Source organism: Empidonax traillii, unplaced genomic scaffold, assembly GCF_003031625.1.
Source record: "Empidonax traillii isolate 1590-97213 ecotype Southwest subspecies unplaced genomic scaffold, ASM303162v1 scaffold1:size7828297, whole genome shotgun sequence".
NCBI classification, from domain to species: domain Eukaryota; kingdom Metazoa; phylum Chordata; class Aves; order Passeriformes; family Tyrannidae; genus Empidonax; species Empidonax traillii.
Window position 1 is genome coordinate 3,826,006 of NW_020955194.1, and position 25,685 is coordinate 3,851,690.

Sequence of the window (25,685 nt, forward strand, 5' to 3'; positions counted from 1 at the left end):
CTTCTTCATAGAATCATAGAATCATAGAATAGATTGGGTTGGAAAAGACCTCCAAGATCATCAAGTCCAACCCCTGATCCAACTCCAATTACTATATCATGGCACTAAGGGCCACATCCAATCAAGCATTGGAACAGCCTACCCAGAGAGGTGGTGGATTCACCATCCCTGGAGGTTTTTAAGCAGAGATTGGATGTGGCCCTTAGTGCCATGATATAGTAATTGGAGTTGGATCAGGGGTTGGACTTGATGATCTTGGAGGTCTTTTCCAACCCAATCTATTCTATGATTCTATGATTCTATGAAGAAGCTGTGAAGAAGCACAGCCAGCACATCTGATCCAAACTAGCCAAAGGGATCTTCGACACCATAGAGCACCATGCCCGGTATATCAACTGGCAGGAGTTGGCTGGGAGGGTCTGATTGCTGCTGGGCATTGGTCAGTGGGTAGTGAGCAATTGTAATGTTCATCAGGTGCCTTTCTTAGGTTTTATTCTTCTCCCTCTCTCCTCCACTCCCTTAATACTTTATTATTGTAGTATTACTTACTACTATATTACTGTAATAATAATACCTGTCACCCTAGCCCCAGCCTCCCTGCCTGTGATGCTGGTAAAGATCCCTGGTCACTCATGGCCTCAGAAATACAACATTTTGTATTTCAGTGGAAACACACCTCCAAATTTACATAGGTGTCAAAGTCCCTTCTTACACTGAAAAGCTCCATGATCAGCCAGAGAAGGTTCTTTATTTTGCAGCGAGCCAGCAAATCAAGAGCTCATCATGGAGCAAGATGCAGAGTCCCACAGTAAGAGAGATGTGTCCTCCTAAGTCCATGCAACACTGCTGGGTGAAGGCTTAACAGCTTAGGTCAAGAGATGAGATGGCCACAGCTGCACACCAGCTTATTGAATCCTGCCTTTTGATTCCAAAATCAGAATGTGGCACAAATAAAGACTTGTCCTCACGTCCTCAGTCCATATTTAAAACTCCATTCCTGAAAGTACACATTCCTTAATTCAGCATGGCAAAACATGCTCTGTGGTGTACCCAAAGGAATTTTGCAGGAAGTTTGCTCAAAAACCAAAATAGAATAGAGGCAGTATTTTTTTTCCCTCTACAAAAAGACAGTTCAGTTCTTCCAGCTGCCTCCCAGTCATGCCATAATGGCCACCTCATCAAATTGGTTTTTTTATAGCAACCCAAGTATTGCACAGAAAGTGTCAGAGTCTAAAACATGATACAAACTTGGAAGCAACATCACCATCAGAATCTGTCAGGAAGACAAAATGCACTGCAGCGCATTTGGTTCTCATCCAGGACACTACACCTGACTGCTGACCTCCTCTCCCTCCCTCCAAAACACCAGAGAAGGTGACAACAGCGTCTCTACCTACTTCTGGCAGCCGTGATCTCCTGCCGCATGATGCAGATGTAGAGCTGGAGGGTGAGCTGTGGCGCGGAGCCGAGGAACGCCTGGATCACGGAGGCCCTGCTGAAGGCAGACCTGTGCGTGCGCAGCTTGAGCTCAGCCTGCCCCACCTCCTTCTCGATTTCCTCCGAGCATCCACCCTTGGGCACCTGCCACTTCTTCGTGATGCTGACATAGGGGTCTTCAATCCTGCCAGCGTGGTAGTAAATGTAAAAGGCTTCCATACACCTACAAGCAAAGGAGTAAATAGAGTGACAGGGGGAAAAAAACAAACAAACAAACAAAAAAAAAACCAAAAGAAAAGCATAGGTCTTGCCAATCCTTAGTATTTTAAGCAATCACATACTAAGTCCTAAGCCATTTGTTCATAAAGCAAAGCCTGTATGTTTTTTCATCCTGGTAAATTTGGAATAGGACAGATTTCCCTCTTTGAAACACGAACTACATGTGACTAGAGAGCAAGAACCTGTCAGTGCTACTTGGGCTGCTTGCAGTACTCAGACATGGGAGGAGGTTTAGTTGTTTCCTATGAGCTGCCTTTGCTCTCTGCTGTCCTCTGCTCCATTAAAGTCCTTAAACCACAATGTTTATAGGCCAACCCAGGGCCCAAGCCCTAGGTGTTTCTTCAGATCCTCATGTCTTCCCCTTCTTGTTGTCCATACATCTGTGGGACATGGCAACAAACACACTTTCCATACCTTTGCCTTAAACAAGGTATCTGAAGAGAGAAGCTCAGGGTACAAGCAGGTGTGCACACCTCAAACTGTTTGACTCTCATTCTTGCTTTACCCAGCAATGGTTCAAAACACCAGTAACATGCCAGAACAGTGAGAAGGAGCAGTTTTTGAGCCTCACAACTCTGGAAATCAGCATTTTTTAAAAAGACACAAAAATAGGAGCTTTAGTCCTTATGTTTGCTTATGTTTATTGCACTGTTGAAGAAACATTAATCTTGCAAAAACATTTAAATAAGAAGATGCAGTGTTTCCTGTTGCTGTAGCTCTTCACACTTTAAACACAGTGGAAGCCAAACCCTCTTGTTTATATAGTCCAACTGCAGACTGACTTCTAAGAAACAAAGTGGTGCTAGCACACACGCTTCTACTCATAAATTACATATTATTGTACTATTTTCTGCCTCTACCTGTGCACAGAGAATAACCCACACATTTGGGAGGAAACAGAAAGAGTTATCTGCAGTTAATGCTGTAGCAACAAGGACAATCTGGCTCTTTGAGCATTAGCCTCAGACAGATTTCTGCAAGGAAAGGACAGTTTCTGAAACTGCCTTCAATGAATGTTTTTTAATTGGATAAAACTTTAGAAAAACTATTCCAAGAGAACTACTCAGATATGAAGGTGTTAAGGGCAGGCTTGGGCATCAAGCAGAACCCAAAAAAAAATGGGAACAGCCATTATCTGAGAACTAATGACAAGCAAGGAATGACAGAGATACAGGTGAAATCATAATCTGAGAGCGAAGGGAGAGGAAAGAAAAACTTTATTTCTGCCCCATTGCTTAGGGTCCTAAAAACAGAGGGCTTGCTGTGGAGGAATCCATAAGCTGAAAAGTACCCCCTCCCCCAAAAAGCCCAAACCCAGCTGCAGTGTGAGCAGCAGCCCTGGTGAGGGCTGGATTACAGCCAAGGGAAGCTTTGGGGGTAGAAACCCCCCAGTGCCAAGGTGACCTGTGGCACCAGCTCTGGTCACACTCCCTCCCACAGCCCAGCACGCATGGCATCTTTTTGCACAGGCATCATCTGCTGGTGGGGAATGACCGGTCTTCTTTCCTTCCATAGTGCCTGCTGGGGTTCACCTCCTCCACCTCTGCAGTTAATACTTGCTGGAATGCGGCATCTCCGAGTCCCCTCCAGGTCAGATGGCCAATCAGTTTTTGTTACCTACAAATAAGGCTTATTGTCCATTTAAAAGTGTCTCACAACTAAACAGCACAGAGCTATGCTTGTCTGAGTCTTTATTGAACTCCCATTTCCTTCTTGACTTTTTAAACCACTTGCCAACTTGGAGCCTATCACAGCCTTTTAAGAGAAAGCTGTAAAGCAGCACTTACAAAAATTCAATTATAAGCATACTGATTTTTATTTTAATAAACTGTACTTCATTTTCTCTCCTAACTGGACCATTAGCAAGTTTCAACTGCTAATGCTGAAACTGTCTCAAGAGCAATTTTAGGAGTGTGTAGTACTATTCTTGATTCACAAGGCTTCAGCTATCATCACTAATGGAAGTTCCTGGTGCTCTGGAGGCTCCATTCATAGAGATGACTTTCTGTTTTCCCCTCATTAATCTTTTCACTCCCTGCCAGCCTTGTTCTACGTGAAGGAATCCACACAGCCAAAAATAAAGTGTGAAAAATTAATAAAGCACTTATGAAGCCCACATAGATTCTGAAGCCAACGAATTGATTTTATTCCTAAAGAAAGATACCAGAACATTTTTGTCCTGCTTAGTATTCACAGCCATGTATTCACCCTGAGCTGAGGGCAAGTCTGAAGCTATTATGGAAAATGGGATCTCAGCATCAGCTTCTGAACTCTTGCTGTTCATGATTAGAAGTAGATATAGTTTAGGGCCCCATCCAAAAAAATACACAATAATCCAATAAAATAAATGATAAGATTTATAAGACAACTGACTATAGCAAACATGATAATCAACAAAATGCTGGATTTTGGGGCAAGCATTTGATTCGTATTTATTGGCTGGGTATTAAGTAAAAGTATATTGTTTGTGATGGGAAATTTTGTATCAGCAGAGTAAAGCAAACACAATGTGAAATAAGCAACCTTAGAGCTTTTAAAAGGGGACTTTTACCAGTACAGTAGAGCAATAAAAATGGTATGTGCAAGCATTCAGATTACACCAATAATTATGCCCATTTTCTCCCAGGCCCTGACTATCCCATGTAAAAGTGTTTCTGGAGGTCAAGCCCTCTGGGGCAAATAACAAATGCAGTCAGGACTCTGACTGGTGCCACTGCCCAAGCAATTGCTTCAAACAGGAGAGACTGGCAGCTGACACACTAGAAATAAAGAGCACCAATCTAAAAGTTTTAAAGAATAGAGAATTAAGAGGGGAACAGGCACCTGAAGGACCACCCAGATGAGAAGGATCCAGAACTACGATGCAGAATCAATTCAGATCATGCACCTGTGCCAGATTATGCCTACAAAATACACGCTGAAGGGTTGGGCATCTTGTCTTTAAATGAACTGGCTTGTTCTTTTTTAGTATGAAGCACAACTAAGACACAGTACAAGATGGCACCTGCTTCATGATAACTCTCCTCCACACTTACAAACTGCTGCAGTGTGACAGCCCTGGTTGCTCGTCACTGCTCTGCTCCAGAGGAACAGGAGTGGGAGATCCCAACTTCTGCACAAGCCACTTCCTGCAATGCAGTGACATTTAGGGCCCCTTCAACAGCTCCTCACTTGGCGCCAAGAGAAGAAGGAGAGCAGCTGATTGTTTTCACTGCATGTAAAGCAATGACAGCTGCAGTATGGGCTCCAAAGGAACTAAATTTGCTCTGAAGGAAAAAAGTCAGATCTATTTTGTACAGTGAAAGTTAAAAGGTAAGAAAAGGATGGTGCTGCTTTCTCCCCATCTTGGCAGAGAGAAGAGCCATACTTTTTCAAGGATCCTGATGGTGCCCACAAGAAGTGATTCAGCAGCAAACATTTGCCTTCTACACGGTAAGTAGGAGGAATAATCCCATCCCTATAATATTGCCGAGAGTGAGCACCTCATTCCCTATTTTAATTATGGATGCGTGGGATTTAAATACAGACCAAATTAATGGTGGTGTGAAGAGGGAGCAGGCAATGAAAACTGGGAACTTTCCACAGCCAAGTGCTCCCAGAATAAACAGCTATTTAAGACTTATCCACACAAGCTCACTGCAAACATACAGATTTCTCTAATGACTCGATTTTCAGTAATCCCTTCTCTTTAGAAAAGCAAGCAAAAGACTTATCAGTCCTGCAGACTTATTCACCTACATCAGGCAAAGATTTGTTCCTCACTCACTGTTCTACGTTCCACCTGCACTGACTTTCTGTTCATCCCATCATGGACACCTAACACAGCTTCTCAGGAATAAAGGAAAAAAAGTAGCCTGAAGACAATCTAGGTATATTCTTCCCATCCGAAAAAGAGGAAGATGATACATCAACAGTTATAAAGTTTAGAGCTAGCAGGATCTCCTATGATAAGGTCTGCCAGTGGAAGTACTACAAGGAAGGAAAGTAGACTACCGATGGGAGACAATGCTTCTGCACAATGAGACTGAACCAGTAGAGCTTATTAGATTTCAAACTGCAAAATTAGATATCCAAAACATGAATGACTCCAAAAACTTCAGTCTATAGGTGGTTTTCTTGGAGTTTTTCTTATTTTTTGGGGGGGTGGTTTTTTTGTTTGTTTTTTTTCTGTTTGTTTGGGGTTTTTTTGTGTGTGAGGTTTTTTGTTTTGTTTTGTTTTGTTTTTGTTTTTTTTTTTTTTTTACTTCCTGCAGCTCACAGAATCAAACTTTGGCCACAACACCAGCTCCTCTGGCAGTTTGATGCAAACTTCCTCCTGCATCTGCTGTGTTGTCTACAAGATAACAGGCATGTAATTGTTTCTCCTTATGCCTTGAGAAACAAAGCCTGATCCTATTAAAAAAATATTCTATTGTTTACATCCTTGTCCCATTACAACCCAAGGAAAACAGTCATTAGTGTTCTACATAGGGACCTGTTATATCTGATTGTGATGTTTTTTGCAAGAGAAGTTCATCCTTCTGCAGACAGAGCCCTTCCCTGATTGAATCTCTTCCCAAGGAACAGCCCGTGGGCTCACATTCCACTAACAGAGCACCAGGGAGAGCGGTTTCAAAGACACCTGCAGTCGCTTCAGCTTTCCTCTCCACAAAGTTGGTACCAGAAGGAAGCACTGCCAAGTTCCCACCAGTCTCTTCTGAGTATGCCACTTCAGTAAATCAGGTGGTAGGGAACCACTGCATCTAGCAGACTTAAGGTACAACACCAGCAACACCTCTGGAGTGTGACTGTCCAAGCCAGTTTGTTGGAAATTGGCACTTCAGCTCCTGATCTGTTTGTTGCTTGCAAAATAGAAAAGGGCAAGGAAGTTAACAGGGGGTCCTCTGGTACCCTTCATGAATGGAAAGGAGAAAAGGAGGCTTGGTGGGACCTTCTTCCTCTCTCCAACTACCCAAAAGGAGGCTGCAGCCAGGCAAGGGTCGGTCTCTCCTCCCAAGATAACAAGCGACAGGACAAGAGGAAATGGCCTCAAATTATGCCAGGGGAGATTCAGGTTAGATATTAGTAAAAGTCTTTTCACTCAAAGGGTGGTCGAGCACTGGAATAAGCTGCTCAGGGAAGTGGTGGAATCATCATGATTAGAAATGTTCGAAAAGGCATGTCAATGTGGCACTTAGGGACGTGGTTTAGTAGTGAACACAGTGGTGCTGGGTTATTAGCTGGACTTGATGATTTAGAGGTCTTTTCCAACCTAAACAATTCTCTGATTACATGAAGAGTTATTTGCACTTTGAACAAATCCTTACATGTGGTGCAGTACACTGGTAAAAATACATCCAGTTATTATTTATTGGAATTGTAGCAGCACCTAAAATCTCAAGATGATCTTGGTGACAGAGGTGCCATCCAAATGAACAGAGAACAAAGAGACGGTCCTTGGTACAGGAGCAGCCAATAATGGACCAAAAATCTCATCATAACCTTCCCTAAAGAAAAGTATATTAAACCTCTACAGTATATTAAACACTGGCTACTATTTTAAGTATTTTTTCTGTTATAATTTACTTTATGTGGTAAAAGAATCTCCTTTTTTAAAAAAAAAAAAGTATCCAAATATATCTCCTAAGCATCCAGACAAATTAGTGCAGTGATAAGGAATGGTACTGCCCTGAAATGCTGCAGGAATCCCCCATGATGCCCAGAAACCTGCAATCACTTTGTTCCAGCCAAGTCTCTGCACAGTCTCTGGCATGTCTGCGTCCTGAGGATCACAGGGAAATAGGAATTTTGCTGTACAAATTGCCCCAAATTTGTAGAGAAACTCCTAGGGAGTGTGAGAAGAAATTAAAAAAAAAAAAAAAAAAAAAAAAAAAAAAAAAAAAAAAGGTACATTAACGTAACGGTACAGCAAAAATCCTCTCCAGGAAGAGGGATGCTACCTAATTTTAGTGCTTCCAGTGGTGGCAGCAGGACAGCAAGCACCTCCCAAACAGGTGGAGTGTGGGTGTTTGGGGAAGGTGGTGGTATGCAAGAAGGTTCTATGAGAGAATGTACTTTCTCCCCATCACACAGATGATTCAAAATAGGCTGGATCATTTCTCTTGCAAAGTTCAATACCCTCCTTCCCTGCCAAGATATTTCCAAACCATTCCCCCAAATTTAAAGGGTGTTTTGGGGTTTTTTTTTGTTTGTTTTGTTTTTTTTTCTTTCTTTTTTTTTTTAAGGAAAAAAGAAGGGGAGAAAAATGTCTAGATTTTAAGATGATAAAGAAAACCTCCCACAACATACATGTGCTGTTGGTAAGCAGCAGTATTTGAGTTTGAACAGAGAAATTCTGACTACCCTGTATCATAACAAACCAAAGACTGATGGTTAAAAGGTGGGTGTTAGCTTTTTAAAGCCAGCCAAAGCAGCCAGCCCTCCTTTGCAGCGTGTCATCTCACACAGCCTGAAGGTTCTTAAACATTTCACTCTGATGCCAAAAGCAGACAGAGCCTGAGGGGGCTCTACTGTCTGTGTCCTTGGCCCAGCCCTCCCTAAACAACCCTGGGCTGTGCCTGTGAGATACAAGAGACTGAATAGGGAGGACGGAGTGAGGCTTCACACCGGGGAAGCAGATGACTAAGAACAGCAGGATTCTCCAGTGTAAAGGAGCAGAGCTTTGCTTACCAGGATGGAAAAAAATGCTTTCAAGGACGACGTTCCTTTTCAGCTTACAAAAGTTAAAGCCACAGTGCAGTGATAATACAGCCAAAAAGTATTTTGCCTTCTAGCCACCACTTGCGTGCGTGGCAGTCTACACAGGATAGAAAGCCTCCTGTGCAAAACGGGGAACTGTGAGGTATTTCATGTGCTGAAAACCCTCAAACTTATACAGGGCAGAGCTACAACTGATGGGAAGCAATCAGTTTCCTCTTCTCACAGATACAGCAATGTTTACTTGTAGGAATGAAAAAATCCCCCAAAGCAAACTCCTTTACTATCTGCCTCAGACCGATCCCTTGGTCTTCCCACACTTTTTGTTGGATGTGCTGCATCCTACAAATAGATACGATTCCCAAAAACTAGAGAGAGGTCGTTTTCTATGAAGTTTTTGTTTTGTAGAGTACTTCCAGCCTTTAGCAGGAAATAAGTTTCTCAGGTAGCATGAATGCACTACCCTCTTTGTATTAGTTATTATAATCCAGTTACACTGGGTTTAGAGAGAAGTCAACATACATCACTTTGTAATGCCCAAATGAGGCCACAGGGACTGTGGCACAGGTATGCTGCAACACCTCCAGAAGACCTTCAAACCTTCTGGAAATGCCAGGTTTGTTAATCTTTGAGAAAGGCAGAATTGCCGAGTTGGCAACACACTTGAAGAGAGGAGAAGGCTTCCATATGCCCACTAGTTTTACAGCAGTGACTGTGGCTGGGAGCTCGCCAATGGAGCAGAAAGTGTGCTCTGCACAACGTGAGACTTGTGTTGTAAACAGATAAACTTGATATTGAGAAAGAAAGAGAAAGTCAAGTCATGTCTGGTGGTTAAGGTCAAAGAGGAAGTCTGTTTCTTTCAGATAATTAGAAGGAAAATCTTCCACTTTTTTTTGGTTGTTTACATCCTTTATTTGTTTATTCACATCTTCCAGCTTGACATGACATTTTTGCTTTGTCTGACCTCAAGAAATTGATTTAGAATGACAAAAGTCACCAACACAATTTTTATTTTGATAGTTTCTTTCTCTTTGGTTCCTCTCTTGTTTTCCAAAGAATGTAGAAGTACTTTGTTCTCAGCTTTTAGAAATCAGAGCTCTTTAAGAACTAACTGTTTAGCCATAACTTAAATATCTTTAAAATCTTAACAAAACAAAAATATTAATGAAATCCAGTCGTGGTTATAGAAGTCAATGTTTTTGATGTGTAAGACATTTTGTAACATCCAAACTCTTCACCCTTCTTAGTGTCAACAAATCTTCCTTTCCCACACTGTCCAGGAATTTCAAAAAGTTGCTGATGCTTCTCCCAGCCTCTTCTACAGATGCACTGCATTTAATCACCCTTCTTTCTAAATAAAAGATATGAATGTAAATTTAAAATGAATGCCCCCAGCAAACATTTTGTCTTGGGAGTTGTGCCACCACCGTAACTTTTCATCTATCTGGGATTTTTTTTTTCTCCCCCTAAGGGCATTTTCAGTGAGAAGTTAAACTGAAGTTGGAAAAAAAAAGAAATCTCCAACGCAATTTGGGGCAAGAAGCACACATTTGGGAAGAAGAGACTGGCCAGAGCATCACTATCTTGGTCCTAATTTCCCAACCGAGCGAACCTTCCCTGTGCCTCCTGGAAGTCACCTGCGAGCAAAGCGCCACGGAGGAGCCGGCAGCGAGCAGACACAGCCCTCTGCAGGGAGCCACGGCGATGCCGAACCAGCGCAGCACCGGGGCGCGGAATGGGGCTCTCCCGGTTCCCCGCGGGCCCGGCAGGGCTGAGCCCCTTCACCCCGGGGCTCAGATCCTGAGGGCACTCCCGAAGGACGCCGTTCCAAGGCGGGACCCGCCGGTGCAGAGCGGCAGCAGCGGCCGCGCCCGCTCCGCACAAAGGCCGGGGGGCTCCGGGCGCCCCCCGCGCTCGGCCCCGGCCCCGCCGAGGGGCGGGACGGACTCACCGACCTGACGAGAGGCCCGAGCTGCAGCAGGTGCAGCAGCAGCACCAGCGGGCGGTCGCGGGTCACGTCGCGGTGGATGAAGACCAGGCTGAGCTGCACCAGCACGCAGGGCAGGAGGGCGCAGAGCAGCGTCAGCCAGTGCCACATGGGGTCCCCCGCAGCGCGGTACGCCGCGCTCAGGCACAGCGCGGCCGTCGTCTCGGACAAGAAGAGGACGAGGGAGATGAGGACGGAGCCCGGGAATTTCATCGCCGCCGCCGCCCCAGCCCGGCCCGCCCGGCCCGCCCAGCTGAGGCGCGGTGCGGCGGGTGCGGTGCTGCACCGAGCCCGCCAGGGGGAGCCCCCGCCGCCCTCACCGCCGCCCTCAGCGCCGGCCCGCGGCCTCCGCCGCCGGGGCCACTGCAGCTGCAGCGCCCGGCACTGCCGGGGCTCGGCCCGCGCTCCTAAAGGGGGGAAGGTTCTCTCCCCGCCGGTGCGTGGGGAGCAGCCCCTCATCGCGCCTCCTTGGTGTGAAGCACTCCCTCATCACGGCTCCATCAGCCCCAAGATACAGCACTGAACCGAGGGGTATCGGTCGGGGCGGGGAGGGGGGGAGCGGGTGCTCCCCAGGGCGCTTGGTCAGGCTGGAGGGATCGCAGACTCACAGGATCAGTTAGGTTGGAAAAGACCTCTGAGGTAATCGGGTCCGAGGTATGACCGAACACCACCTTGTCAACGTGGCATTGACACGTCCTTAAGTATCTCCAGGGACAGTGATTCCACCACCTCCCTGGGAAGCCCATTCTGATGTCTAAACACGCTTTCTGTGAAGAAATTCCTGCTTATGTCCATCCTAAACCTCCCCTGGTGCAGTTTAAGACTATGTCCTCTCATCCTATTGCTGGCTGCCCGGGGAGAAGAGGCCGCCCCCCAGCTGGCTACAACCTCCTTTCAGGGACTTATAGAGGGTGATAGAATAGATATCCTGAAAGGAGGAGGCAAGGGCAAAGTCCTGTACCTGGAAAAAAATAACCCTGTGCACCAATGAAGGCTGAGAGACAGCTGATAAAAAATTTAAACAAATAAACAAACACAACAACAACAAAAAGCCTAAGAAACAAAAGGCAGAGAGGGAGGTGTGAGTGCTGTGGAGCCTTCTCTGATGTGCCCAACTCAGAGACCCCTCAGTGAGGCACTGGTAGAGGTGCCCTTTTAGCACTTTGCCAGCTGGATCTCACTCTTGCTTCCCAGCCCTTTTCCCGCAAAGGTTCCTAAGGTCACAGAACACCAAGCACCTGCTGTTAACACCGGCCCATAGCACTTGCCCACTGTCCCTGAGCCTTTCCCCTTCACCAGCAGGATCCGTCCTCCCTTGCCCACCAGAGCTCTGCAGTCCTTCAGGAAATGTCACCCTGGCTGCGTCACTGATGCCTGCATGGATGAGCAGCACAAGGCAACAGCCTGAGGGAAAGATGAGTCTTTTCAGTCTCTCCTTCTCTCAGATCCTGAATCTGAGCACCTGGCAAGAAACACAACTCCTGAAGTACTAAGTCAGGTTGGCAGATGGTGCCTCTATCCTGCTCAGGAGCGGGCTGCAATCACTGCTATTTCCTCCTCTCGGTGCAGGTACTTGGTTCATGCTCAGCTGGCTCTGATGCCCGCCCTGATAGATCTTGTTTCTCCTTGCCTGTTCCTAGGCAATTGCAGACTTGGCACATGGAGATTAACAAAAGACATCTGGGACCTACCAGGAGCACAACAGGAAGGCAGGATATGGAGCTATTAGCCTATTAATGGGATAAAGCTAATAGCTACTTCTGCATGTCCGCTACTATTCTTTAATGCAATTTAGATTGTCACCAGAATTTTAAAAATGCCATTTCTTGAACTGCTGCTCTGGAAAATCTGGAGTTCCATTGCTCAGCTCCAGCTGAATTCAAGCTCATGACAGCAAAGATGGAAACCTTGTTCCGGGCAGGCCTAGGTGAATCTCATGCTCTGTGTCCTTTACTGAGAGTGGAGGGGTCTTTCTGGAAAAAGAAGAGGCCATGAAAACTGAAATGTAAGCAGGCTGAAAATAAACACCTAAGTGAGAAACTTTAATCCACAGGCTAAATGCAACTTGTCTTGTCTCATGGGAAACTATCATGAGGTAGTTTTACCTAAGCACTATGTGCAGTCTGGATGATTTATCTAATTCTAAGATGATTTATTTTACAAAGTACCACTGAAAAGCTTTTGGAGCCCTGAGCCAAGACTCTTCTGGAAAGAAAGGTTGCCAGCATTATGAAATACAAGTACAGAAATAATCAATCCAACACAAAATCATACTGTTCAAGGTTGGACTTTTATTTAAGGCAAAATATAATCACAGCTTTAATATTCATAATATGGATATACACAGAGATTGTTCTGCCACTAGGAAGCTTAACATTATCACTGCTTTTAAAAAGCTATAAAATCTAGTTTCTATCATAATCTACAATACAAAACTAATACAATAAACACATTCTGAAAGATCACAGTGTTTAAAATATTGGAAAAGCAGGGCAGGGGTCCTGCTTTTAAACAATAAGGTGCATATCTAAAGAATCAAATCAGTCTTGATTCTACGGGCCTGTACCACATCATGGCTGTGAATGGCTGTAACACTGAGAAACCAATCTAGGGTGTGGCACGTACTCAAGGAAAGAATATCACACGCTGGAATATACTGAATAATCAAGTGTCACCAACACAAATTAGACATGAAATAATGCCATTTAAGTTCCCTGTAATTTTCACTGGTATTGGCATTCATGTATATTGCAGAGATATTGAGAGAAAACGTGTATAAAACTGCTATCAAATAGGGCCCTGCATATGCAAACATCTGTGCTTTCCTCATACTATACAAACAAGCCTTACTAATTCCATGGGACTCATGTGTAAAGGAAAGTTTGTAGGCTTGGGGTCCAGAATAATAGTTTTGCCCCTGTTTCACACATGTGGAAGGACCCACCTTGCACGCCTGGAATCAAGTGGAGGTCCACCACTGACATCAGCAGGTGGCATATCAGGCCCTTAAAATGAGTGCAGGAGGCTGAACCAGTGGCAAAATCAGACTATTGTTAGAGGAAATATTTTCTTCTCTCATGTGTGGTCATGGTAATGAAGACAGAAGCAGAGTTTAATTTCTGGTCAGACAGCCTTCCTCTTCTATCTGAAGAAGAAATATATGTTTGACTAGGATCAGTTTTCCATTCCCTATAGAATATAATTGACTTCAGGACTTCTATATAACATTTTCTCTGGACTATGCACGTATACTCATGCAGTGCTGTTGCTGAACATCACTGCACTATAAAGTACCTTTTATTCAAATATCATCATACCATTTGGCAAAATGAGTTTTTATTTATTTTTCTGCCGTTCTAGTTAGTATTGCTGTACTTGACCTAAATGCCTCCACCTTCTTGTTGACTCATGCAATGAACAAAGTCAAGGGACTTTCCAAAATAAAACCTTCTAAGTATCAACAATAAATATGGCCTTACATATTTTCAAGCAGATTGCCATTTAAAAACTGATTTTCTTTTTTTGAGAGCATGAAATAGAATTTTAAATATAGAGGGTACAGGACCAACGTGACAATACAAATTAGTCAGGAGGTTTAGTAATTCAAAGGCAGGTTGAAAAGTTGGTGCTTGTTGGCTTCTTGAACACATTTTTTTTAAACTGCCTCAGCATCAATAGTGTACATCACTTCTGTTTCAGCAGGCTGTAGGTTCAGCTACAGGCAACTCCCTCACAGCAAACTTTTTTCAGCACATAATGACTTTGCTATAATGGCAATGAAGTGCTGTTCAAGGCAGCTGAAACCTGCACAGTGAACGCTGTACCACGACCTGTGCAATGAAGCACACTGTGCTATTCTCTAGGAAAATGCCTATTCACATCCCTAAATTGCTGTATTGTTTTGTGTGGGCCCTGAGTGGTTTTGGATTATGGCTTTGAAGTCTGTTGTTCCCCTAGAAGTGTGATTTTTGGTCATTTTTTATTTCTTTTCAATTTAGCTTTCTGCGGCTTACTACTTTTTCCAGGACATAATTACATAAACTGAAATGTCCAGGCTGAGCTGCTGGCCAGCAACTGTTCATCAGTGTAGTTCTACACTTCAAGATTACTCTTCAAAAAAATCTCTAGGGCAATTCTTATTCCTGATATACTAATCTTCCTACAGATCAGAATATGCACTCATGCCAGTGAATATTCAAGGTATGCAGGAGAAGATTTCTGCACCTGAGATTTACTTGGCAGACCTCAGAGATCCAAAGAAAAAGAGTACATTCTCAAAACGCATGCACACACTAAAATAGGTCACTGTTGGCATAAAACATGCAATATGTTGGCAGATGCTGTAACTGTATATGCAGATAACTATGTAAGTACAAAAAGCTGATTGCTTATCAAAGTTTCCATTTGCACATATTGCCCCTGTATGCTGCTGAATACATCAGTACCTACATCTCAGTTTTTTCCACAGTATTTTAAAAAATTCAGTATTCTCATATTGTTTACATGTCCATATATAATCAGTGTCACAACATCAAAATGGCATTAATCTGACAGAGTAGCAACAAGGGTGACCACTTTACTTGCATTTTTTTATGTATATTTCCCAGAACTAATTAACAGTGTATTTTGGAATGTTAAACCATTTCACTTGGGTTTGATTGTCATAATAGAATTGAGCTACTAGAGAAGTGACAATGCTCCCAAGGAAGTCTCTGTTTTATTTAATGATGTAAAACATCAGTGACAGTTGTTACACAGCGTAATGACTTTCCTTAGCAGTTGAGAAATGGCAGAGCCAGCGAGAAGAGACCACCTGGAAGCATGAAATAATATAAGGCAAGTTAGTGGAACACCCTGCTTAAGCAAAATTAATCAATCTTATTTTCAAGAACAAAAGACCTGGGCTGCTTCTCCAGCCTTCTCTAGTTATTCATTTGTAGGTTGGGAAAGAAAGGCAGGGAAACCAAAGGCACCAATGATGCAAACAAAGCAGATACTGAAAGCATTCAAAGCAGTGGCACAAAACGAACGTGTTGTTACGATGAGAAGTTGTGAGTAGCAGGTAAAAATGAATATATATTTGTTAGAACTTTATGGTTGATAAAACTTATTGCATCTGGTTCTATGAATCCTGAAATCAACAAATCTGGACATTGCAGATCTAGCTTCCCTCAAAATTATTCCCTGACAGTAATCTATGGGTGACAGACCAAAAGTCATGAACAGCATACAGCTCCTTAAACTGAAGTGTAATCTACAGCTTTACTCACAAACAGCACCACACAAACACAGGCACATCACAAATAAGCACCACTACCCACACAATGCATCCTCTTTGCTTTAACACCATATTCAGAAATACTATTATATCACTTAAATTCCTATTGCCTACTTTAGAAACTAAACACAGTCAAGAAATTAATGTGCAAACGTGACGTAGTTACTTGTGTTTTGCACTTTTCAAGAGGCCTCTCGAGTTTCTGGTAACACAGTCCTTTGTCACAGCACCATGGCAGAATCTGTTCAGGAATACACATTTTCAGTCTACTGGGGTCCAAGTCAGGAGCAGAAGGGGACAGCATCCCATGGAGAACGTCTAGCAAAGGTTGCATGATCGTTTTCTCCAAGCAGGAAAAAGGGAGCACAGAGAACCTTATTTTTTATTACACCCAAAAGTGCTGACAGCTCCGCTCAGGTTACTTTCCTGTCTTTGTCTTAAAAGCAACAAATAAAGGTTGCAACAGCATGTATGTAACAGCATATATAGTACCAAAAATAAAATCAAGATAGGCAATAAAAAGGAGGGAAAAGATGAAAAAAACCCTGCTAGTTTAATGACTGGGATTTTCTGAAGAGCCCTAGGGTGTATTTACACTGTGTTCAGAAGCTGTGACCCTGCACATCTAGTAGCCACCTTAACCCAGCCAGGTCAGGTAAGAAAAGCCACAAAGCTCTAAGAATGAGCTCAAACTGCCATGTCTGATGAAAGAGATGAATAATCATGTTCCAAAATTTTTACCAGATGTAAACCATGTGGTTGGATATTTGTTTGCTGCCCTTGCTGAAGTCAGTGACTAACTCGTATAACCTGCAGAGAGATGTTTGGGACCTAGATTTCAAAAACTGGGCAGTTTTGTGTTGTTTGTTTGTTTGTTTTATTTTTGAATGGACTAACTCTTACTCAAGTAACTATTTTCTTTCTCACCAGATTAGTATCAAATGAAGCCAAACACACGCCTTTATATACGGAGAACAGCTGTGGAGAAAGATCTGTTTTGAGGGTGCTGTTGAACACAACACAGAGCAGATGAGTCTCCTCTGAACATAACTTGGAAAGAATTAATTCTACAAAGGGACACAGGGGAAAAACCACTAAAAAACTGACACTGAGTTCTTAATGTTCATTTCCTGCCATCTATGAAGAATCATATTTAAAGATAAATGCAAACTTGACCATTGCAAGTAAAGTATAATAAAACAGTGTGATTTTACCTACTGCTATTATCGTAAATTTTAACATGTGGTATGTGTTATGGTATCATCACTTGTAACTTGGTCAGAATACAAGTTAATGATTTATCATGCTCTAGATTTATTGAGGTTTTGGCAATGGTTTTCATTCTCAAGCATCTCCTGAGAAATAACTAACTGGAAACAATTAAATGTTGTGGCCCACTGATAATTAAAAAGTAGGCATTGGGGACAAAATCAAAAGGTCATGATTAGTATTCTGATATGTGTAGATTCCATTAAGGCTTAAGTTTGGAGTTGTTTAGGGGGTTTTTAGGAGTTTTTTAGGGTGTAGTTATCAGAACACTAAATGCTTTTGGTTTATGTTTGTATCTCTGAATAAAAGAGTTAGCAATAAATGAAGGATTGCAAAAGTTTCAGTCTAGATCACAGCAAAACCTATTTCTCTGGCTTAGAGTAAGATAGAACACAGTTACAGTGGCTATTTAAATGCTGTGGCACAAATGTTGTTACTCACTTGAGCTGAGTGACATTACCCTACAGTAAAAATTGAGACTGAAAAGTTATTGATCACATTGAAAAAGTGGATAGGCCAACTTCTGCCCTTCCAAAACATTTGTTTAAAAAGATTCCAGTTATGAAATATATGAGCCACATGCATTGCAGGAAGCAACTACATAAACATCCTAATGGAGATGGGATCTTGACTACCCACAACTTAGCTCTGATCTAACAGGAGCATTTCAACGTTGCTGGGCAGAGCTTACACACATCTCCACTGACTTTTTCATTCAGCCTCACGTGTATACACCTCCCAGTGGAATTCATCCTTCTATGTGCACACACAGTGCTCAGAGTAACCAACTCAGTGACATTTATGGCTTTCTTAAAAGGCCTTTTAACCCACATAGCAAACGTATATTGAGTTGTAACATTTCCATTTGCTAAAAGATACTTAAATTCTTGACAAACTGATATAGAACTGCATTGCTTTATTCACTAATGAAATATGGTTATTTTTATGATTAAGTAATTAATTAGAGCTGCGCAGGGCAACACTAAATAAGAGAAATCCTTATCTGCAGCTCATAGTCATGCAAGCCATCTCATTAAAATTACAATGGCAAGAGCAGGAGTGGGATTATTATATTAAAATGTGGAGGGATTTCAAGACCCTGCTCCAACTTATAGCCTGATCAAAGCCCACTGAAATGAAATGGGAACTTTAATCCATTAGGCATTAAAAATAAAGAAATTGTAACTTCCTCCAGCTGAGAATGCAGGAAGAGAGACTGCATTGTTTGGCAGTGCATGTACATCAGCTTTTTTTCTACAACTTCAGTTTCTGACATACTGGTCTTCCCAATTTGTCTTTACAGGTAATTGTGTTACATTATTCCCATGTAAATAAAAATAAATGAATAAATATTAAATATATTTCAACTACAGATATTGTTTTTATGTTTTTAGTACAAATCTATGTCAATGGTTTCTTTAGCTTTCAAGTACCATGTCATATCTATAATACATATAAAACAGCATATAATTGCAACCTTAAGTGCTAGTGCAACTAGTATTGAGCAACCCATTTATTTCTATAGCTAAAAATCATTTGGGCATATACGCTATTTTGTTTACTAGGAAAGGAAGCAATTTTAGTTTTTGTTACCAGGTTTTTCTTAAGATCAGTATGTCATCCAAGGTTTGCTTTCAGTTTCCAGGGTTTATAGTGAAGAATTCATCAAGGAAAAGAGATTTTTCTGTGTTCGAATCATGTATGTTACTGTTCAAAAATGCTGCTATAAGTAATTTTTAAAGGAAGCTTTTGTGTCACTGAACAATACTTATCTAGCAATGCTGAATCATGAAGAAAGCATCTGCCTGCTGTTATCTTTGCTACAGAACTTTTTTAACCAAATCTTCTCCACAGCTTCACCCACCTTCCCAGTGACAGGGAAAATACTGACAAGTGACAGGGTCACAGTAATTCAGTGAGGAGACCAGCTCCTTGCCACAGACTGAGCTCTGAAACGCAGAGTCAAATTCAGTGCTCATTTACACACATGAGACCCCACTTGCTGAAATGAACTGTGAAACTGCAGCCTGAACACACAGCTATCTACAGAACTATTATATGCACATGAAGAGGCAAGAGCTCCAAGATAAAGGTATTCCTAATACACGTTACTAAAACTAGCAGATGTGTCTTAGGTAAAAAAATCCCTTTGTGCAGTGTAGTGAAATGTCTACAACACCTTTCCCAGTAAGTGCATTGCTTCATGAATTGTCTTTGCAGGACTCCTTTTAAAACCTACTGAATGCATCCCTGTTTCTTCTTTGCATGTCCCTGCAATCCTAGCTTGCTTTTTTATTTTTTTTTTCTCCTGTACTACCGCCAAATTAAAAGTAAGATAATGCCCCTTTCTCTCTCACTTGAATGATTAGATTATGCTTCTTATTACAGCTAAATATCTACCCTATCAGATTCAATCAGTTCCCCCCCCCCCTTTTTTTTTTTTCACTGACCATTTTTAGTGACCACACACTTCCCTCCCAAAGCCCCAGTGTGTTTTCTTTCTCATCCTTCTCCCAGCTACATTAAGGCTAGCATTAGTGGTACCACTGGCTCGTTTTGGAAATAGCCTGTCTTGACAAAAAGGTGAAACTGCAGGTGCCCTCCCCCATCGCCACTGGGATGTGGCCCTGGGGGGTGTCAGTCTTTAGACAAAGACACTGAAGAGAGGAAACTCGGCTTGGTTGGGTTGCAGCAAGTCAGTCAGGAAACACACAGTTCCTGAAAAACCTTCATACAGACTATAGACACTCTCTAGTGCCCGGGAACCAGCCTTGAATTCTTCTGTAAATAAGAACTCTGCAAATCTATGAGAGAAAAAAAAAAAAAAGAGCTTGTTATTATTTGATATCCCACTCTGTCTACTTACCTGTTGTTTGAAAACATCAGTTAATAACATTCAGCAATTAAAAAAAAAATAGAATGATCACTATTTAACCTTATCTGCAACTTTTACACTATCCAACTTCCACAAGGAAGTGAAGTTCATTAGATTTTGAAAAGACAAATCTTTGCAATCTGTGCATTTTGCTTGTTTAAGACCTGTAAACCTTTTCTGATTTCTGTAAGACATATCATTAAACAAATACTTTTCAATAACCTTTACGATGCAAGTAAGGTTTCGCACTGATGCTGCAAATTCTGTGAGGCTGAAGTAACTACACAAATAAAAGGTTCTCACTTCAAAGAAAATAGCTGAAAATAAATCACCCTAATTATTATCCCACTTTCCCTCATTGTCCTATGCTGTGGGGAAGACAATAGCAAACATTGAATTCTATGTTTTTAAACATATGCAGTAAATTACAGATATATAATTAAAGATAATTGCAGCACTGTGACAGAATTTTCGCTGGACCATATATGCTTGCATCTGTAGAAAATGGAATTACCACTGGCTAAACTGAACAGCACAACGTCAAACTGGCTAAAGGTGGGAAGGATAAACTGAAAAACTGTAAAATAACAGCAAATCATGTCCTATACTTATTTTCCAGCTTCTAGTAGAAAGAAATAGCATTAAATGCTCTGAAAAAAATGTAACAGATCATGTTTTGCTCTGCTCCTGGGCTCAGGTACAGAACTTGGCTGATTTATGAGCCAAGGATGAGACCTGGTTGCATGCCATTCCTCCACATCCACCCCAGTTCCCTCTGAAAGAGCACAGGGTCTCAGGCAGGGAGGGAGGGAAGGAGGCAGCCTGGGAGAACCTGATAGTTCTCCCACCACAGGCAACCTGGAAGCGGGACTGCAGAGCTCCTGCAGAGTGCACCTGCCCCACAGCTCATTGCAACTCACTGATCACAGACTGAGCTGCTTTACAAATGCTACCAAAACCTTCCAGCATTACCCTAAATCCAGAAGACAGGAATGCTAACCTTTGTGCCCTGTATATGTATTTTGAGTTTCCAGTGAGCCTGTATAGCAGCAGGAACACATAAGCACTACCAGCCACTCCGTGGCATATTCCAGGGCCCTTCTTCAACAGGCCTTTCTGCCAAGTCAGCTCTCCACAGCGGATACAAGTGTCCAGATATTGAGGCTTCTTGGAAACCAGGTAAGCCTTGGCAAACAGGTATGCAATGCCTAGGAAAAGAGCAGTGAGATTATCCTTCCTAGTAAGGATGCCAAGGGTTTCATAGAACACTTAAGAAAATAAAGATTAATACACTAAAAAACGGCAGCGTCACGCTCTGCACGTGTCAGCGTCACCTCTGCTAAATGTGGAGGGGGGAGTATCTGCTGTGATAAAAAACCATCTGGCAAGACGTACTGCTCCATTCCCCGTGACAATATTTTCAATAAATCATTGAATTTCAGGGTTTTCTCTCACGTTCCCAGACTTTTATAAACTAAAACCAGCAGTCACATTTTTGCCTTTAAAAGAGTAAACTCTTAGCACTGTTTTCTACTGGTGCCAAATCCCCATTCACCTCACCTACTTACACTGATAGAAACACAAGGATGGGCAAGATTATTTCTTACACTGGCAACAGACAATTTTTTTTACTAAATGAGAAAAAGAAACTCTTTTTTTTTTCCCCAGTAGGGCCCATACTGCTTTATCCTAGTTATATACAGCTATGCGTATTAAAAAAAAAAAAAAAAAAAAGCTATTTGGCTTATTTTTTAGAGGAGATTTAAATAAATTAAACATAATAAAGTTTGGTAGGCAAAAGCTGCTTTTACTCCACTTCACTAGAGTGCCATTGCTACCAAGCCAATATCACTCGTTAGCAATAAAATTCTGCCTGGAGGTAAAGCAGCAGTTTCAATATCCAGCATTACTTGCCAAAATTGCTTACAGACATCAGTCTTACCTCATGAACCCAAAACTAAAGATTGAGGTTTTTTTTTTTTTTCCTGAAAAGCAGTTTTACATGCATTACTTTCAGAAAAAAATGCCTCTTGCTAGTACAAACTGTACTTCACATGAAAATATTTCAGTCAAATGTATGCATTATCCATGTGACAAGTGCAGCTTAAACTTTGATTCAGATGGGGAAAAAAAAAAGGTATTCTCAAGTCCTTCCCCAAACTCACAGATGTGTCTGTATCTGTGTTCTTTCATATACCATTTTTCTTTCCAGCCACATGCTGTCTTTTGACTCAGCTGTACCAGTCTTTGAGGTCTTGTCACGAATGGGAGCAAAAGCAGAAAATACACAGTTCAGGATCACCAGAACTCTTTCAGCTGTGATCACCTACGCTTTCAAGGCAAAATATACCTATTGTTCCAGCTGCTTCAGCAACAAATAAAACGCTCTGAACTGGAAGAAGGAGTCTAAATAGTTCGTCTGCATCTCATCAAAAGATCAAACCCTGTAACCTGAGATTATCTTCTATATGGAATCACCTAATGTGAAAAAGCAACGGGATCAGCATCTGGCTATTCAAAGCATCAATGGGAAAAGAACCTGGAGCTCCATGACACCAGTGCACCAGCTCATTCTCCCGCTCGATTGTCTCCCCCAGCTCAGGAGGCCAGTTGCTGTTCTGTTCCTGGTCCATGAGGAAATCCACACTCTGCCACACAAGCTCCTGATCTGCTGGCTGCAGGTACTCATAGTAGGAGAGCAGCATCTGAAGGATTGACGAAAGCCCATGAGCTGCACCTGTAAAGAAGAGAAACAATCAGATTAGAGGGTAGGTTTAGGTCTCACCTCCACCTCAAGGCAATTTTCCCTTGGGATCGATTTCCTTGTCAAGCACATGGCTCCTTCACCTTCTTTATGCATATTACAACAGTGCTTAGAATAAAAGATTTCTAGGTGCAGAACACTATATTTTACTACTTCTGTCATCTTCAGTTCCTCCAGCTTTGCAAAAATATACAGGAATTTTTTCTGCTCTCACTATGATATGACTAAAACTCAGTGCACGAAGTTAAACTGAACCCGAACTGAATACTGTTTCACGATGTTATTCTTGACTCACTGCTGAATCTGGACCATTAGTTTGAAATATTTGTTGAATTCAAATTGAAACTGGGCCATAAATGGGTATTCTCACTTACTGACTGACAGTATCAGTCAACTAAAACCTAAATTTCGGTGCAAGAACTGTCTGTACCTGCCAGGGTCTGTGGCACACACAACGCAGTGACTTCTCCCGCTGGTCGCCTGCCAGAGAACTCGTTAATATATGCAAATCAATCCCACACTTTCTGCATATTGTACCCTGAGGACCTTGCCAGGAAGCTGCTCAGTGGCCTTTCCCCACTGCTTCAGATCAGCTGCAGCTAAAGCTGTTCTTGACGGGTAGGGCCTGACCACATGTTCTGAGTTGTGGTGCTACAGCCCAAATCCCTCGGCAAGTTCCTGCATGGCAACAGCAGCTTACAAAAAACATCCCTGACTGTTCCCTCAGGTAACCTGCTCCACACAGACATGGGCACCTCTCGCTGCCTCTGTCTGGCAAGGCAGATTTACCAGGGCAGAAAGGAGAAGAAGAAATGAAGCTGCTCCCCCGGTGCAGCACAGGCACCTCTTGTGTTTCCCAGTGCTCGGCAGCATCAGTCCTTCCCTCCAGCACTTGGTTCCCCTCAGCAGTGTTAGGAGGTTGGATGGTCCCAATAGGGTCAGGAGAAATCCCATGCTGTAGGTTTTACGTATTTTATTTCTTCTAGCTCAGCATCTACACACAGCATCACTCCCAAAGCTGTTGGTGTGTTTTACTCACCAAGATACTCCGTTCCGTAGTAGGAATACATGAGTGGGAATGGTTTCCTCTTCTTCACTGCATACTGTTTTCCTGATTCTAGTATGGCCAGGCAAATTGATTTTATTTGTGCTGGGGTCAGCACCTAAACAGAAACATCAAACAAACATCAAGTCTATTATAGTAATTTAATTTTTTAAGACATTTTTCAGGACTCCGCTTTTTTGCTGGTGCACAAGACAAAGTACTGCCTTTAATATGAGCATGCTGGAATGTACATCATTATTAAAAGTTCCTTACGTAACACAGTCAATTTACATAATGGTTCTCAAAAACAGAGTTTCATCCCCTCGCAGGAAGGGAATGTCAAACATTTAGCTGCACAGATGAGGTGGAAAGAGGCCCACTAAGAGCCTTTCCTTCCAAGAGATCCAGCAGTCTGGGACCTGGCAACACGCAGCAGGCACACTGCAGAACAGCAGCCCCCAGACTGAAGGAAGAGATGTTAGGATAAGACAAAGGGAAAGATTAGAGAAGCTGTGTTACAGGCTTTATTAGGACACACCAGGCTAGACAGATTTTTCTACAGACAAGATAAAAAAAGAGGAAGCAAAGAGGAGGGTACCAGGATTTAATGAAAATCACTATTATGGGTGTGGATTCAGAAACATCTTAGTAAAAAAATCAGGCTTTCTTCAAGAAGATGCTAACTTGCTTACTTCATGGAGATGTAAAAAATGAAGCGCAGGACTGGTTTCTATGAAGACAGACTAGCTATGCTTATGGGACTTTATCATCAGGTCAACGCTGCCTTTGCTGCAGTCCTAAGAGATGACTAATGCCTTACTCTTAGTGACGTCGAAAGTAAGACTGATAAATCATATATTTCACCAGACATGAACTTTTCCAAGTTACTGACCCAAAGCATTCAGTGAGGGATCAGGTTTACAGGTTTTAACTACATCTCTATTTATATCCAATTCACTGCAATCATCAGCAATTTCCTCTGTGTCAGCCACACCTGTACATTACTATCCAACACCTAGGCCAATTAAATAATTTAACTGAAATAGTGTTTTGGCTTTAGGGAAAAGCTTGTATGGCAGCAGTACTTTGAAGAAATATATTTCAAATTATGAAAAGAGAACTGAGAAAGAAAAAAAAGCAAAATGAGACAGGAAAAAAAAAAAAAGAAAAAGGCTGCACAAATACTCTTGACAAGATAAATGGTAATCCTAAAACTAACTGGAATACCAAGATGATGTCGTTGAAATGTTTCTGAACTTGTTTGGGTTTGCTATAATTTGTATTATGACAGGATTTACAATTACTTCTTCAGTTAAAAAGTTTTAAAAATACTGATAGCATTAAGTGTGGAGGCAACATACGTTATAAACTCTGTTCTCTCATTTGGCACATAAAAGATGCTACAGAAAATTAATGTCACATAAAACTTGACTGAAAGCTAATGGCTGAAAAATCTTATTTGCTTGTCTCACCTTGCTCCCTGATAACAAGGGATTTTATTACAGCTGCTCCAAATGACTATTATATTTGTACCCTGGAGAACAACCTACTTCTGATCTTCATTAATGTTCTTTTACGTTGCTGCAGTAGAAGTAAATAAGACATTAACATCTGGAGACTTCAGTCATTTTCAGTCATTTTTACGTGAATCACTTTAGCTTCACAGAACTTAAAGAAATGATTTAAATCCTAAGCAAATGAGGAGAGCAGAGACACGGGGAGACACAGTGAATTCTCTCTAGAGCTTTCATTTTAATATCTGCCAGTTTGGGACCTATTCCTCCAGACTCCATGCCTTGTAAAAGCATTAGTAAGGTAACCCCTTAGAAATAAATGCGAAGGATCAAGTCTACTAATTGTAATCCTGGAAGGCAAAGGCACTCTGGTTAGAAAAATCCTAATCAGTTCACTTTCCGTATGTAGCGACCTCTTTACTTAATACTCACAACTAGCTTTCAATACAGACCATGTTTTGCTAAGCTTATTTTTATATGCAGCACATTTAACTTTTAGATGGAATTAATGCCTATGTTAAAATGCTGGTTGAGTATTTTA

At 42.0% G+C, this 25,685-nt stretch overlaps 2 protein-coding genes across 2 annotated transcripts in view; both read right to left on the bottom strand.

The window, feature by feature from the left end:
• Positions 1-10,619, bottom strand: part of XK (X-linked Kx blood group) — a 20,921-nt gene extending 10,302 nt beyond the window's left edge. Inside the window, exons 1-2 of the mRNA XM_027887103.1 lie at positions 10,368-10,619; positions 1,398-1,660 (exon numbers count right to left, since the gene is read on the bottom strand). Of these exons, the coding sequence (XP_027742904.1) occupies positions 1,398-1,660; positions 10,368-10,612 (508 nt within the window). The 5' untranslated portion in view covers positions 10,613-10,619. The remainder of the gene's footprint in view (positions 1-1,397; positions 1,661-10,367) is intronic.
• Positions 10,620-17,473: 6,854 nt separating this feature from the next.
• Positions 17,474-25,685, bottom strand: part of LANCL3 (LanC like 3) — a 32,813-nt gene continuing 24,601 nt past the window's right edge. The window contains exons 2-5 of the mRNA XM_027887231.1: positions 23,625-23,748; positions 22,361-22,558; positions 20,822-21,029; positions 17,474-19,750 (exon numbers count right to left, since the gene is read on the bottom strand). Coding sequence (XP_027743032.1) covers positions 19,591-19,750; positions 20,822-21,029; positions 22,361-22,558; positions 23,625-23,748 — 690 coding nt within the window. The 3' untranslated portion in view covers positions 17,474-19,590. The remainder of the gene's footprint in view (positions 19,751-20,821; positions 21,030-22,360; positions 22,559-23,624; positions 23,749-25,685) is intronic.